Here is a 16,171-nt window from a genome sequence, read left to right as displayed (position 1 = left end):
AAGTGGACAGTTTGATTTCACAGAAGTTTGATTTACTTGGAGTTTTATTGTGTTGTTTAAGTGTTCCCTTTATTTTTTTGAGCAGTATATATATATATTTTTAAATTTTTTTTCCCCTAGAAACGTAAACAAGCAACGCTTAGCCTGGTGGCGGGGCTAGTAAAGCATGGCGGCCGCCACTGGGGGAAACCCTGCACTCAGAAGCACCATTAGGATATACAATATTTCATTTCATGTATAAGCCGATGACAACCTATTGTACCTCACTTTAAAATTAACAGATTTCCTTCAACCTCTCCTCTTTTCTTTGATTCACAAAATATCCTGGATGGACAATGCAATTTCTAATCTAAATAGTGGCAATGCTGGGGTTATTATTATTATTATTATTATTTGAAAGCACTTTTCAGGACACTCAAGGATACTGCACAGCTAAAAACCATTGTTATTTTTAAGTCACATCATTGAGCAATACATATAAAGTAGCAAGTGAAATGTGCTGATCTATCCTAATGAATAGATCATATATCATCAAAAGCACGTAAAGGCAATTACTGACCAAATGTATGTTAACTTGTGAATTCATAGAAAACTTCAAAACAATCTCTAAAAAAATTGCTAAGTTTTCTGGCATTCATCCATCCATCCATCCATTTTCATGCTGACTGACCTAAAATAAGAGAAGTTTGATTTAACAGTGGGAAAAAATGTGTCTTTTTATGAAATGTATGCAAATATCTGGTTTCAATTGTATCTGGAATTTGGCAGAACACAAAGGTGACTTAGTCAGGCATTTCTTACTATCTGTCTAAAATTTAGGACGGGATTTAGAAGCCAATACTGGATTTTTTTGGTTGAGTCTATTTGAGTGTGTTTCAAATTATAGTTCCACCATAGACATGAAACCTTGACCCATAGCTTTGTCCTTTGGCAAAGGAAAGCCTAGAAGCCTGTTATGGTAATAGCTATGCCTACCCATTGTCAAAATTCAGTGTTTTAAAGTACTACACTCAGAATATCAATAAAGGCATCAGACTATACTGATCTAACTGGAACACTGGAAAAAAAAGATGATACCTTCACTCTCAGAGCTCCAGCAGCCCTTTACAGCTGGTATCTCTTTACTGTATCGCATTCACTCTGTAACCTTACAGTATTAGGCCTTACAGTTCAAACTGGTTACAGGTTTGTGAATACCTACCATAATATTGGAGACTGAGTTGTACAAAGTTGTCTGAAGTTTACCATCCTCTTGCCTACTGCTATGAATAGATTGCTTTGTTTCCAGTCTTGATTTCTGCCTAAATGTAGTGTTTGAACAGTCACCTATGTGTTCACCCTTGTTTTAGATGCTGGTGACAACTCCAGAGAAGTGGGATGTTGTGACAAGGAAAAGTGTTGGAGACGTCGCTCTCTCTCAAATTGTGCGTCTCCTGATCCTCGATGAAGTTCATCTTCTACATGAAGATCGAGGACCAGTACTAGAGAGCCTGGTGGCAAGAACTATCAGACAGGTCAGTTTCTGCTATGCTGCGTGACTCATGTATCTGATGTATTGCATTCAACGCTGTCACTTTACACATAGGAACTTTCTTTTTGGTTTTTAGAAATACTTGCTATAAGTGCCTTGCGTTTTAATCATAACAATTATTCATGTGTATTTTTTATGAACTATGCTGCCTGCTTTAATTGAAATAAATTTGAAGGAGTTAACATCTACATTTTTTCCCCTTGTTACCTGAAGCCAAAAAACCCAAAAAACATAAGTCGTCATCGTGATGTTCACTCACCGCATTGGACCAGAGCCAAGCAGGTTGAGTTTAGTGTTTTGGTATAACAGTGCATAATTTCTCACAACCAATTGCTCCTCACAACTATCCATCCTACTATGTGGCTGAAAAGTGCCTTCTGGAAGTTGAGTAAATGCGGTTTTCCGCATCAACAAACACTCTCAAAATTTACACAATAGTTTTACATGCAGCATGGGGCAAAACGTTCACCAGGGGGTTGTGACAAGATAGTGTGTGTAGACATAAAGCTGAGAACAAAATTATGTCATTTTCATCAACCAACTTTGAGAATGAGAACCACTTTTGGTACATCGTCCAAATCGTGCTGGACCTTCACATTGTGTGAACAATCTGCTCTTGTGATTATTTATTGCTCTTTTACTAGTATAAACAAAGCTTTACTTTCCACTTCTCAGTGCTATGAATCTGCAGTAATACTGAAGCGCTGCTAATGTTTTGCAGTCGGATTTTTACTGTCTCCCTACTGCTACTAAAAAACCCAGCTCTGCTCGTCTCTCCCACTACAGTTGTCTCACCTGAGTAAAAGCTTACCTGATGAAATGAGAAAAGAGAAGTAATATAGATGCTCTTGAATTGCAATATAACAAATTGCAATTATAGTTGAAAATAGTCAAGGTGATATTTACTTTATTTCTGTCTAGCCCAATCACTTTTACATGGTAATGAGAAACAGAATCATTTGATTGTGTATTTATCAGATTAGTTTTATTATTCGTTTATGTTTTGCTATGAGACTGCCGTGATATATTAGACAGAAAAGTGCCTCAGCGGTCCATGAGACGCTTTTCATCGACAACATTAATCCCAACCTACGCTGGCACCTTGCTTAAAAAAAGTAAAGATTTCTCACAATGATGACTGGCATGTGTTTATGCTGGAGCCAGCCTGGATATTCCACATGTTATAATCATCATGCAAATTTAGCCAGGCTTGTCGGCTGGTGCATGCTGTGAAGTCCAATATCACATCTTGATGAACTGCTGTCACATGTCAGTCTGTGGGTGTAAAGTGATAAATGGAGAAAGGGAAAAGAGCTTGTGATTGATAATTTTGGAATGCATAGACAGTCAAGGATTAAATCATGCATCATGTTCTCAGGGCTTAAAGAGCTCAGACCGGGGGCCCGATTTCCGGCTTTTGACAAAACGGTCCGCCTCAATCAAACTATAGTCTCTCGGACCCTTCTAGACCGGAGGCGACACATCTAAATTTGCAGTACCATAATTCCGCCACACTTAGCGCTATCTGAAAAATTCCAACGGTTTCTGAAAGGGGAGACGTTGCACTTTCCAGCAAATATTGGGTTAATACGACAACTTCACAGCTGCAGCTGCAGAAAGTGTAATTAATCCGGAGGGCACTCGTTTAATAGACAGTAAATTGCGAAAATAACTTGATGGATATTCCGGTTGTTAAGGATACATGGGTAAGTATATCATCTCACAGGACATTTAAAGAACTACTTACAATTAAAATAAGGAAGATTTATTTAGTCAGACGTTTGAAACTTAGGCGTAAAGAGCTCCGTCTGGGGGCCAGACTTTCAAGCAAAGCGAGCATTGGACCAAACGGACCCCCTCTACTAAACTGTAGATAATAGACAAAGATGTCTGCCAATCAGAATTCTAGCTCCCGTGTTCTTGACCAGTGACTGTAAAGCGGTTTGTAGAAAACAAGCGCGTGCGTTCGGTTCGACGATTAAATCAAATGCGATAGGAAAGAAGATGGAGTTTGTCTCATCCGGTAAAGAAACACGTTTACTTGAGAAAGGAATTAAAAACAAGTGGCGCTGGGCATGGCTAGAGGAAGGGGGACAGGACGGAAAGTTGGCGGACATTTTTACAAAAGGGGGGCGCTGGGATGTCTTTGGGGGGCGTTTGGTCGAAGGTAAACTTTACACCTTAAATGCACAACAATACCAGTTTAGACTTTGAGCAACTTGGTAAAACTGTATTGTGTAACATTAAATCATGCMTGGCTGCAACTGTATCGATGGCAGCTCTTATTCTATTCAGTGTTTGTAGCTTTTGGCGCAGCTCCGCTCCTGCTAGTAGCTTCACCATCAGGTCAGCGTTACACCGGCTGATGACGTTGCTGTGATTCACTTTGTCTGGTGTCAGATTTTCTAATATTTTATGTTTTATTGAGGATTTTTGTACATATGTTTTGGCAGTTCTGTGATCATGTCAAAGCAGCAACTTATATTAAAAAGTGTTTTATTGTCCGTCTGGATGCTGCCCACTTCCATGGAAGGACAACAGAAAATCGCTGTCATAAACATGTAATTACTAAAATCACGATACCCTCGCTTTGTATCACTCTGAAAAATGAACCAAGTTAAATAAAGAAATCCCTCCATGGGTGTTACCATGATAGAGAGCGTTCATTTTATAGCATTAACACCGGAGCTGTAAGTGGACCGGTATGAAACGGGAGTGATAGAACAACACAGCACTTTTAAATTTCAATAATCAGAATGCAGAAATTGTTTTCGTTGGTTTAAAAGATTTATGTCAGTCTGCCTTCCCCCTCCCTGCACCTTAGGTTTTGTGGGTAAAAGACGTGCACATTGGCAAAACTCTGAAACAGGAGAAGCGGGACATAAAACGGAGCGACAAACTAGACGTGAATTATGGCATAAAAACAGAGAATCCGACGCTGAACTGTGGAAAATCAACACATGATGTGAATCACATGATGATTAGGAGGCGCAGCAGGTGATGAGTGAAAATTACTGAGTGTCAATAAACGATCAAATAAATTTAGCAACAGGAAAGAAACTAAAGTGGACACAGCAACAAACCAAGAGAGGATAAAACTAATGAAAGGAAACTAAATGGGAAATGAATGAAGAACAAAATGCAAGAATAAACTAAGAAACTAAAGTAAATACAGAGGAATAAACTGGTATGGCAAGACCTTTAGAGCAATAATTAATTAATACAGAGACTGTATGGCAAGAATAAACAGACACTATTTCCAGATAAAAGGTAAAATAATATTGTTGAAGTGTCATGGGTTTGTTGAGACCACATCTAGTACTGAGAATAAATATATCTTACAGACCATAACAGTAAAGAACTKATCACTTATTTATGTTTTTCATTAGATTTGATATATTTATTTCTTCAATATTATTTTCATGTCAGTGTTAATGTCATGAGGCTGGTGACTCCATGAGACTTTCAATTTGACTCATTAGGATTTGATTAAGAACCAGATTTGTTCTTTGTAATTTCTGTCCAGTAAAACTTAATAGTTTTACTATTAAGTTTTACTATTTTACTAAAGTTATAAATCAATAGACAGGTCTATATAAAGATATAATCCATGTTTCTGTCTCATGTCTGTATGGCATTAAAAGGACCTGGAACTTTTGTTTTTCCACTGAAAGCTCTGGTTTGCACAATAAATGCCATGTGGGTGAAGTTTTATGGATGATACTCTGATGTCCCATTCTCCTGAAGGCAGCACAGAGCTGCACCACCAGAAACCAACAGAAACACTGAAGAGAAGAAGAGTTATGATTAATGTAGTTGCAGAGCTCAGTCGTTTGCAAATAGATCAAAGTTTAAACTGGCATGTTGAACATCTTTTATCTGGTCATTTGTATAAATGACCAGATAAAGAGCAAGAACAAGAATATTTTTTCCACTCTGACTGGCTGCTGTTAGGCCTACCGATTTTAAGTTAAATGTTCATTGCATTTTTCGTAGACGCCTGTGAAAATAATTTCTATTCCCATTACTTTTTTGTTCTCTGGGAAATTATTTTTGATGATAAATACAGAAACAAGCATAAAAATCAAAACATCTACAATAGTGATAGTAATATTAATGATAAAATAATAATCGGTGCAAAGTAACCTACAAATTCTTTGGTGGGGGGCGCTGGGCTGAAATAGGTTGAGAAACACTGATCTAGTTGGTAATGTTGCATGTTCTAAATTACTTGCTAAAACATTGACTGAAAGGACTCTTGTATAATGTTGAGGGACTTTTGCCTGTAAGGCAAACCTTTAGGGCACAGACATTTTACATTTTGTTTTGAGTTGAAATGTACTGAAGTCTTATTTAAGTTTCAGTTTTTAGCTTGTTAATTGTACTGTTAGAAGCAATTGTTGCACTATTCAAAGACACTTCTTATTAAACTGTGGCAATAGCAGTGCTATAGTAAATTGTTATCATAACTATAAGTTTCAGGCTCAGGATTTTTTTTTTCTTTAAGCCCTGTGTTCTTTGAATTACATGTTGACCCTACAATTTCTTCCATGTACAAAGTCCACTATTTCTGTCCCTGACACTGAATGACATGACTCGCCCTGCATCCGGTTTATGAAACCCTTTTGAAAAATTGCACTGAGCACCTGGGAGCTTGTGTAGGTTTGAGATTAGCAAACATATCAAGATGACAGTACAGTCTGTAAGATACATTGTGAAATTTCCAGGGCTATTTCTATAATAAATTTATTAAAATCACAGAAGCTTATAGAACATCATCCAGAGTAAATGACATCACAATGAGAGTTCAAATATGAATATGCATTACTCTCATTTCACTTACTAGTAACTTCAATAAATGATTGTTATTGTCTCCCTCACCTGACCTGTAATCCATGACTGGCAGCTGTATCTCATTACCATAGATTCAGCGGTATTGGTGAAAAACCCTGAAGAGAGGTAAAATCAAGAAGCAAGTAATCATTAATGGAGCTTAAAAGCACAAGGTTGACATGTAGTTCATTAATATAAAGAATTTAACTTTGCTTTGTAGAAGTATAGAACATATTTCTTCCATGTGTCAGGTTTTGAGAAATGTGTGTAGAACAGTTGGACACTGCTGTTAAAGACAGCAGTGTGGAAGAGAATGAAACGGGGGCAGGATGGGCTGAGCAGCTACCAAGACGTTTTTGGTAAGGTTAACGGCAAGGTAATTGAAAACTGGGCTGTACATGTGACCGCTGTTTACTTGGTTCACAGCCCATTTATCAGGTGGTTTAGCTGATATTACTGAAGAAGGGCTGACTGGGCTCTTTATACACCTTAACACCTCTTAAGGCTCTACTGCACTTCAGAAGTTTCAAACATCGGGATTGTTTTTTTGGGGGGCAAGGGGGTGTTTTTTTTTTTTTTTTTTTTTGTGCAAACAGATTGCACATTTTCAGCCTGGATAGTTTTTCATTAAAAAAATAAAAAATCCATACATGTTAACCCTAAACAACAATTTTCAGTCAGCTTGACTGAAGATTTAAAGTCATTTGAAGTCATCTACTGTTTTTATTCTCTCCCACATTATTAAGGGAACCCAAACTAAATAAGTCACTTCATTATCAAGGACAATTGTGTTGCTCTTCCACCAATTTTCACAATGTGACATGTTGAGGATGTGTCCATGCTGAACACAATATTGTGTGTAATCCTTTGCAATGTTATACAGAAGCAAAGTAAAATGTTGTCTGGCCAGACGCCTATCATCGCAGTAGCATGCACATCTTTAAATTATGATGTATTACACATAAATTCAGAATTACAGATTTCTGGTCTTTGTGTACTTTAACAAAACACTGAAACTGCAAAAGAACTTTTTACTGGAATTACAGGGTTTCCCCCAGTAAACTTGCTAAGCCTGGTAGTCGAGCCACCGAGGTGGCCCACCGGGGTTTTGTATTAAAAGATTTTAAGTTGACAAGAAATGTAAAATATCACCTGTTTCTGAAAGACACTGCTGACAATACTTAAACCCACAACTAATTAAAAACAACAAATCAAAAAAATACAATTAAAATAAATATCAATTATTTGCACTTCTGTTGAATCCAAATTAAATTATCAGTTAGTGCAGTGGTTCCCAAACTTTTTCTCCTGGGCCCCCCCGAGTGGTTTCCAAACTATTTCTGGCCCCCCCTCAATGGCTTACAAATAGCTGTCTGGTTGAACGATGTGTGTGACCGAAGGGGGTGGGGAGTGGATTCTTAGAGACTCCCTGTTATACTCAGCCACGACTCCAGACGAGCAATGGGGGGGGGGTCAACTTTTTTGGGGGCAAAATTAATCGTAGCTGAACATAAACAACACCAGTAGCCTACAAGCTACTTGTTAACAAGCTTAAGGTGCTGTATTGATATTAGCTATCTAGTCATCTTTTAGCTATCTTTACCTGCATCCAACAGCTTTACTCAACAGTCTGTTAGTTTGGGGGGAAAACTCTGAAAAGTTCTTTGCGTTTTGCTGGTTTGTTGCCATGATTCTAACACACACCTGTAGCTCTGCACAGCAGCAGCAGGTCTCCTTAACTGCTGTAAGCCCAGCGCGAGTGTCATAGCGCTCATGTTGCGTTTAAAGGCGGCTCGGAAAAACAGGTTACGACATGTTAACAGTGGATTAAACAGTTTTAACTGCTGATAAAAGTGACAGAGGACACAGATATGGGAAGTGCGGGAGTACCTACTGTATCAAATTGACAGTGGAATAACAGAGAGTTGGCCATTTTAAGGTAAAAACCCAGTGCATACAGCGTTCATGTTTAATTTTTTTTATTTTTTAATCCAGAAGCTTCCCGCTCCCCCCCTGCAATGGCTCGGTGCCCCCACTAGGGGGCGCGCCCCACAGTTTGGGAACCTCTGAGTTAGTGGATCGAAAAGCATGACGTAATGCTGATCACATTTAGAACCGGCCCATGGCATAAATAAAATAAGAGAATATCAATGTAGTTAAATTTGATTTAATGGTTTCAGCATCGACAAATTAAACAATTTTAAATAGTTTAACATTTAAATTTACAATTTTAATGAGCTGGCAAGTTTACTTTGTAAAAGTTCAAAGGACAGTCTTCATAGTTAGATTGATTTGTTACCATAGCTACAATCTGAAAGATTCAAAGATTAAACTAAAAGTTTTATCTTTGAGTTTTGGGTGTTTGTTCACAAATACGTCTTAGTAAACTACAATTATAATTGACTGCTCAGCCAATTAAACTAGCCCCCCTCTCTCAGATTTCACTAAATTCATGATTAAATGGATTTAGTAGTGCTCATGTTCTTAGCAGGTAAAGGAGCCCCTAAATCAAATTCTACTCAAGGCCTCCATTATTGGACCTGCCCTGCATAATGAGCTAGATCCGCAGCACTATGGATTTTTGCTGCTGGATGTGGAGGGACAAACTGAAGACTTAATTTATGTGGCTTTAGTGGCTTGTCCATTTCATGTCTATTGAGTTTTTAATAAGCGCCCCCGAGACTGTTTTGGTTGAGGGCGCTTTATGGGACGAGCTGTTCTGATTTCCATGTAGCCACACAGCAACTCCACCTGACTTTAAGAAGACAAAGCATTTCATATGCATTCTGTTGCCGCAAAGAATAAAATAAAAACAAACCAACATGCTACATGACTATGAGGCGAGCGTAAAAGCTCCTCCAAGGGCTGAATCACCGGTCCATAACGCACCGGCTAACCCTTTCACAAGGATGCAGCCCTCTGTCTCTAACACCAAACCATGTATCTGTTCACACTGAGCTTACGTGTAGCAACTCTGTTTCCCTCCTGTACTGCCAGATTGATAGACCTCAACTTAAAAGTGGCATCATATGAACGTCTTCGTGTGGTTTCCATGATGAGGGGGTATGAGTTTGAAGAAATTTCTCCGTTGTGCCTGCTGCTAGCATGTGTTTGTTCTAAATGAAAATTAGCGCTTTCTTCTTTGATTTCCAATTTTGACTTCCAATGATTCACCTCCTACTAAAGAGCCCCGTGGCGGTTGAAGAAAATTCCACAGAAAAACCGCACCGGGCCATTCCCCCCAACCACGCCTTTCCAGGTCTTGCTGTCATTGCCCATGTGAGCATTGAAGTCCCCCAGCAGAACAAGGGAGTCCCCAGGACGGGCACTCTCCAGTACCCCATCATAGAACTCCAGAAAGGGTGGGTAATCTGAACTGCCATTTGGTGCGTAAACACAACAGTCAGTACCCGTCCCACCACCCATAAGCAGAGGGAGGCTACCCTCTCGTTCACCAGGGTAAACCCCAACGTACAGGCACCGAGATGGGGGCAACAAGTATACCCAGTCCTGCCCGGCGCCTCTCACCATGGACAACTCCAGAGCGGAAGTATGTCCAGCTCCTCTCAAGGAGACTGGTTCCAGAACCAGAGCCATGCGTTGAGGTGAGGCCGACTATTTCTGGCTGAAACTTCTCAACCTCACACACTAGCTGCGGCTCCTTCCCCACCAGACAGGTGACATTCCATGTCCCAAGAGCCAGCTTCTGCAACCGAGGGTCGGACCGCCAGGGCCCCCTCCCTCGGCCACCACCCATCCCACACTGCACTCATTTGGCCCCTCTCACAGGTGGTGAGCTCATGAGAAGGAGGACCCATGTCTCCTCTTCAGGCTGAGCCCGGCCGAGCTCCATTGGGAAAAGCCCAGCCACCAGGTGCTCGCCATCGTGCCCCACCTCCAGACCTGACTTTAGGGCGGGGCCCCGGTGACCCGCATCCAGGCGAGGGAACACCAGATCCAAAGGGTCTTCAGGCTGCGCTTTGTCTGGTCCTTCATCTAAAACCTGTCTGCCTTGGGTCACCCTATTAGGGGCACAAAGCCCCAGACAGCATATTGCATATTTCAGTTTTTCTTTGTGTAAAAAAAAAACTTGTCCCTGCTTATCCTCCACTTTCTGAAGAAGAAGCTGAATATGAACAGGACATTTCATAGACCCACCCCCACCTCTTCCATCTTTCTATCCTAACTTTGAAACGCCTCATAGACTCCTATTGATTGTGCTGAGGGAATTACTGAGGCTGCTACCAACCCACAAGTTCACTTCCTCAGACATATTAATATGAAAATCCCTGTAAACTGAATGAAACTTGCTCCCTTGTTATGCAAATGTTTTGGAATGGAGCCAGGTATCACATTGGTGTTCTGCTAAAAGAGCTTTGGTTTGTACCACACTGAAATTGGTGAAATTTAGTCCAACAAATTTTGCTCTGCATTTTAAGATTAATTTCCCTCTATCTCTAACCTTGAATGCTGCTTAGCTGTTGTCTTTCTTTTTCAGTGTCTGATATTTAGCCATTTCTTCATTCTGAAGTTGGTGTGAATTGCAGCAATATTAGCCAGTTAAAACAGACTCCAGCTCACGTCCTGTTTCAACAAGATGTTTAGTCACTGGAACCTTCAAGACGGGTGTGCTTAAATGACAGAGAGAGAAAGTAAAAAGGTAGGAGTGGTTTTGAGTTGATCACCTTTCAGGTAATTTTACCTTTGTTTACCTTTGCTGTGGCGCATTACAGCACTGTAGTTTCTGAATGTTCAATAAACGACAAACTTGGATTATCTCGTTCGTCTGTGACTATACGTCTTTTACAACAAACATCAAACACGGTAAATATGTTTCATTAAGTATTTAACAAACAGATGGCTTCTACCGTGATAATTATGTGAAATTAAATCAATTGTCTAATATTAAAAAAAAATGTTTGGTGCTCTCTGGCATCTTGCTTTGAGCTCAGTGTCTGAGAGGCCTTTCCTCTATCAAACTATTTTTTTGCCTCTTATTTAGTGGAAATATTGATGTTGATGAGATTTTCTCCAAAATGATAACCTTTTTCAATCTTTACAGCTCCACTGTTAAAAATGAGGCTCTAACATTCACAAATGACATTGAAATAAAATCCAGTCCAACATCTGGTTTGAGGTGATTCCTCTGGAAGATTTTGGAGGAAAAATATCCCAACTTCAGAAGATGAGCTTGTAACTTCAGTTATGGTGAGGAGGCGCCATGTTTGGAAGACAAAGTGGAAATAGTTTAACATTTAAATTTACAATTTTAATGAGCCGGCAGGTTTACTTTGTAAAAGTTCAAAGGACAATTAGATTGATTTGTTACCATAGCTACAATCTGAAAGATTCAAAGATTAAACTAAAAGTTTTATCTTTGAGTTTTGGGTGTTTGGGTGCAGGATTTTCAGAACAAGCAGGTCAATATTATGCCTCTGTCTGGACACAGGATCAATATAACCAGTTTAAAAGCTAAAATGAATGGTTATATGCCAGACATGGAAAACTGGGATGCTCTCCATGCCATGACGTTCAGAATTTAGGTCTCATAGCATCTCATGGTGTCAATATTAGAGAAATATAGCTCCATTTTATAGCAATTCAAGAGCTACCCAGCTTTTATTACTTCACAAAAAATTTAATCAGCACAGAAAATCCAAGCACACAAAGAAGCAATTTATGTATACTTTTGTCATAGTTTCCCCAAGAATTTAAAACTGCTTTCACCCCTGCTACAGCATTTACACACCAGAACATTCTCACTTCCTCTCATCAAAAATGTTCGCTTGGTCTGCGTCACATTTTGGGTACCCCCGTCTTGTCATTAATTGACATTCAGGGTTCTCTCATTGAATGCTGTACCACTCCCTAAGCATCAGAAACTGACGATCTATTAATGAAGAGGTTGAGTCCAATATTATATTTTGAAAGGCATAAAAAGTGCTACCATCCATGGACAGTCAATGAAACTGTTTTAAACAATGTTGTTAATTTGACTTCCGCTTTAAAAGATCCTAAAGTCCATTGATGCTGTGATTTTGGCTTCATTTCTGCATATTTTTTAATATGGTAGTACATCATTCTCACTGATGTAATTGTAACATTGCGTTATTCTTGTTTTTACGTAATCCAAAATTAAAACGAATATCATAGGTGTAGGTTACACATGCATGGATAATAGATGACGGTAATAGGCGGAAAATACCAAGGCAGCAAGAATAATGTGCCCACTTGAACCCTGTAATCCAAACACTTCATCCAACTTCTTAATTTAAGTTAATTTTATTTATATTGTGAATCTTCTTTCAAGGCAACAAGTACATAATCAAATATATATGTAAGCATATAGACAGATTCATATTCAGATACATTTCAGGTTGGTCCTTTTGCAATGCAGTCAAATTTGGTTTATAATACCAGTTGGTAAACAGCCAATTGCATTGATGTATTACTAAACACCAAATGAACATCTTCACAGGTCTGCCTTAAAAATCAATCCTCTAGCTGCAGCGGTTCTAGAATACTGCTTCTGGCGTTCTCACTAAAACCAGGAAGATAGAGCACATCACCCAGTTCTAAAGTCTTTCCACTGAGAGAATAGACTTTAAAATACTGTTGTTAGTTTAGAAGTCACTGAACAGCATAGCACCACAATACATTAAAGATCTGTTATTGTATCAACCTTCCAGACATCTCAGGTCTTCTGGTTCTGATCAGCTTTGCATCCACAGAACCATATATGGAGAAGCAGCATTCAGCTTCACCACAAATCTGGAACAAACTTCCAGAATATTGCAAAATAGCTGAACCACTGAGTTTCTTTAAGTGATTGTCCAGCAATGAAGCTGTTTTCTGAGCTTCCTAATTAAAGTAGAATACTTTCTTTAATGAATATGACAATACGGTCAAGAACAATGGACATTTAAATACATGTTGCTGTTCCTTGTTGTTGAATTGTTGAAAATACTATGTAGATATATAGAAAACATTTCAGGAATCCTTTTTTGGAAACAACAAAGGACTTCGAAACATGTTCTGTAAGGTTTTTTTTGTTGGTATTTTTGCTGAAATAAAGATTTCTATAATCATATTAAAAGTATTTCCCAGATTGAGAAGAAATTTGAATGCAAGATAGACCATAAAAGTGAAGGTGTAGAGAAAGCCTAGTCTGCCGGCAGTGATTGGTTAGTTCTTATCTTGATGGGATGCTTTGACAGGTACTGCATCACATTAAAGGCCTTACCAATCTTCCCTGTCACTTCCAGCAGGAGGCTCTTAGATAGGGCAGCCCACCATCTCAACAGACACCCACTCTAGTTCTCATCCACTCACCCATGTTGATACACAATATGCTGAATCTTCCTAATTTTTCTAAGACAAAACTAAGTCAGTGTTGGAGCAAACTTGTTTAGCCTCAGTTGTTAACAAAGGTGAGTAGCAACAGGTTACTCTTTTACATGAACCTAACTACATCATTTGAAGGGTCAAAAAATGTAACTTTGTGCTCAATAGAAAAGAACAGCACCATTGATCAATGGCGAGATAATAAATGATATATTAAATACAGTAATTCTTCTGATCCTTTCACTATATAATTACAAACTGAATACAATCTTATATCAACAAAACAAGCTGAATACCTTATCTCTAAGCTGTGCAGCTATTTGTATGAACTTTGAGAGAAAACTGGCAAGTTGGTACCTCACCAGTTCGGACAGAGTATAGCTAATCAGACTATACTTGAGATCCGAAATAATCTGGGAACAAGATGTAGGGATAACCAAGATATAAATAGCTGGTTTTCAAAATACCATCAGATTTTATACATCACCCCCACAGCTAATTATAGAAAACATCTGAGAGACTTGAGATTCCTTCCTTAGGATAAGATTTAATGACTAGTTTGAAGAAGTCTGTTTCTAATGCTGAAATTGACATGGCCATAAGCATAGGCGTAAATTCCAGGGGGGGCCGCGGGGGTCCGGACACTTCCAATCTTGGAAAAGTCTAGAATTGTCCCCCCACACCAAAGATATCATGAAAGAAAACCTTGTATTTAAACAATATCAATATAAAAAAGGCAATATAAACAAAGAACAAAGTAAATCTGCCATTCATCTAAGAAAAAAAAAATTTAGGTCCCACCCCCCCAATGTTGATAGAACCATGGTTCAGTCCAAAGTGTAGGAGGAGCAACAGCAGCGCTGCTGAATGACACAGGCTCCGTTAGAGCCGGTGTTATGACTATCTGTCGTACCCATAAATCCAGGTTACCTTATGGTAATGTGCATGCGCACATCGATGATACGTCACATACTGCTTACTCAGCAGATTTCTTATAAATCCATCATACCTGTGTTTTATTTCTCAGAAGCAGCTTAATAAAATTTTATTTAATTACCGTATTAACATAAATGACTTTTGCTGTTTCCAATATTGTTACCATACTGTAAACAAGACATTAGTCCCGTTTAACATCACTATTACTACAAATACTGTTTGACTACAAATTTGGTCGCCCACAGGATATTTTGTCCCTATAGCTAATCTACCTTTTTAATATTTTAATACTTCTTTAGAAAACTGCACGGAATATGTCCTAAAAAAAGCAAATGAATAATGCTGACCGAAGCAGAACAACACCTCTTTCTGGACATTGCGTGGAAATAACTAGATTTTTATTTTATTTTTTTTTATTTACCGTAAACTGAGAAATAAAACACACAAAATGAAACTTCTACAGACAGATGACAGATTTATATGACAGATTTAGTATGACAGATTTATAAGAAACGTAACATCGATGTGCGCATGCGCATTACCACAAGGTATGCTGGATTTAAGAGGTATGGCAGATGGTCAGAACACCGGTGAAGTGAGGAGCTATCTGTTGCTGTGGCTTTGCAGCACAAACAAAAAACCCTCCAGTAAGTAAATACTTAAAGCAAAAGACATGTAACACGTTTTATTTACTTTCACTGCTCAATAGGAAGAAACAGATTGACAATAAAAATCAGTCCACAGTTCGTTATTTCATTACTTTGGCTGAATCATGATAAACTGCCACCTTATGCTTTGGAAATCAAAACTAGCTAAACTGCTACATTGCTTTCATAGACTTAGCTCCTTTTTCTGTCGAAGGTAGCCAATATTTCAATTATATTTAGCTCTCTAACTCTTATTTAATAAGAAGAGTTTGAAACGGGATGGAGCGGCTGAGTGTTACCACTAGCCTACTCTGTATGGGAGCTGAGAGCAGAGGAACTATTGCAGCCAACAGGAAAACAAAGTAAAGTATTCCTTTATTTCTTACCATCTTCAATTTAGAGTCTTTAAAACCACAAAATAAAATCTGAATAATTTTCTAGAAAGCTCATAACTTAAACCTTTAAATTTAAGTTATGATACTTCCCAAATATTCAATTCCTACATATTTATAGGTTCTCAGCCAGATGAACCCTCCCCACTCTCCCCGAGCCCCTGCCCCTCCCCCAAAAAAGTTTAAAGCAACTTAAATTTAAATTTAAATAACACATGACTTGCATTGAGAACCACTGCAATAAATCAATATTTATCAGGAATTTTATTAAGTGGAGTTACTTATTTAAACTTTTTTATTTAGAGCCTTAAGTTTTTGTAAAGGTTTAGCAGAGATTAGATCTGTGACACTGAACCAAATTCATATCTAAGCAACATTTGAATCTTAGTTTGACTTCTGTGGGTTTCAACAAGTTTGTTTATTGAGAAAAACATTTTTGTTATTCATTGCTACTTACTAGTCATTTTTGATGGTGCAGCTTGAACACA

General features: G+C 38.5%; 1 protein-coding gene across 3 annotated transcripts in view; it reads left to right on the top strand.

The window, feature by feature from the left end:
* The window catches only part of ascc3 (activating signal cointegrator 1 complex subunit 3), a 368,707-nt gene that overhangs the window by 146,721 nt on the left and 205,815 nt on the right, over nucleotides 1-16,171 (top strand). For all 3 annotated transcript variants that reach the window (XM_008432855.1, XM_008432856.2, XM_008432857.2), the window contains one exon: nucleotides 1,350-1,514. In XM_008432855.1, coding sequence (XP_008431077.1) covers nucleotides 1,350-1,514 — 165 coding nt within the window. The remainder of the gene's footprint in view (nucleotides 1-1,349; nucleotides 1,515-16,171) is intronic.

This window comes from Poecilia reticulata, linkage group LG16 (genome assembly GCF_000633615.1).
Source record: "Poecilia reticulata strain Guanapo linkage group LG16, Guppy_female_1.0+MT, whole genome shotgun sequence".
In the NCBI taxonomy this organism is placed as follows: domain Eukaryota; kingdom Metazoa; phylum Chordata; class Actinopteri; order Cyprinodontiformes; family Poeciliidae; genus Poecilia; species Poecilia reticulata.
The sequence above is the reverse complement of the archived record's forward strand: the minus strand, read 5'-3'. Positions and strand labels throughout refer to the sequence as shown.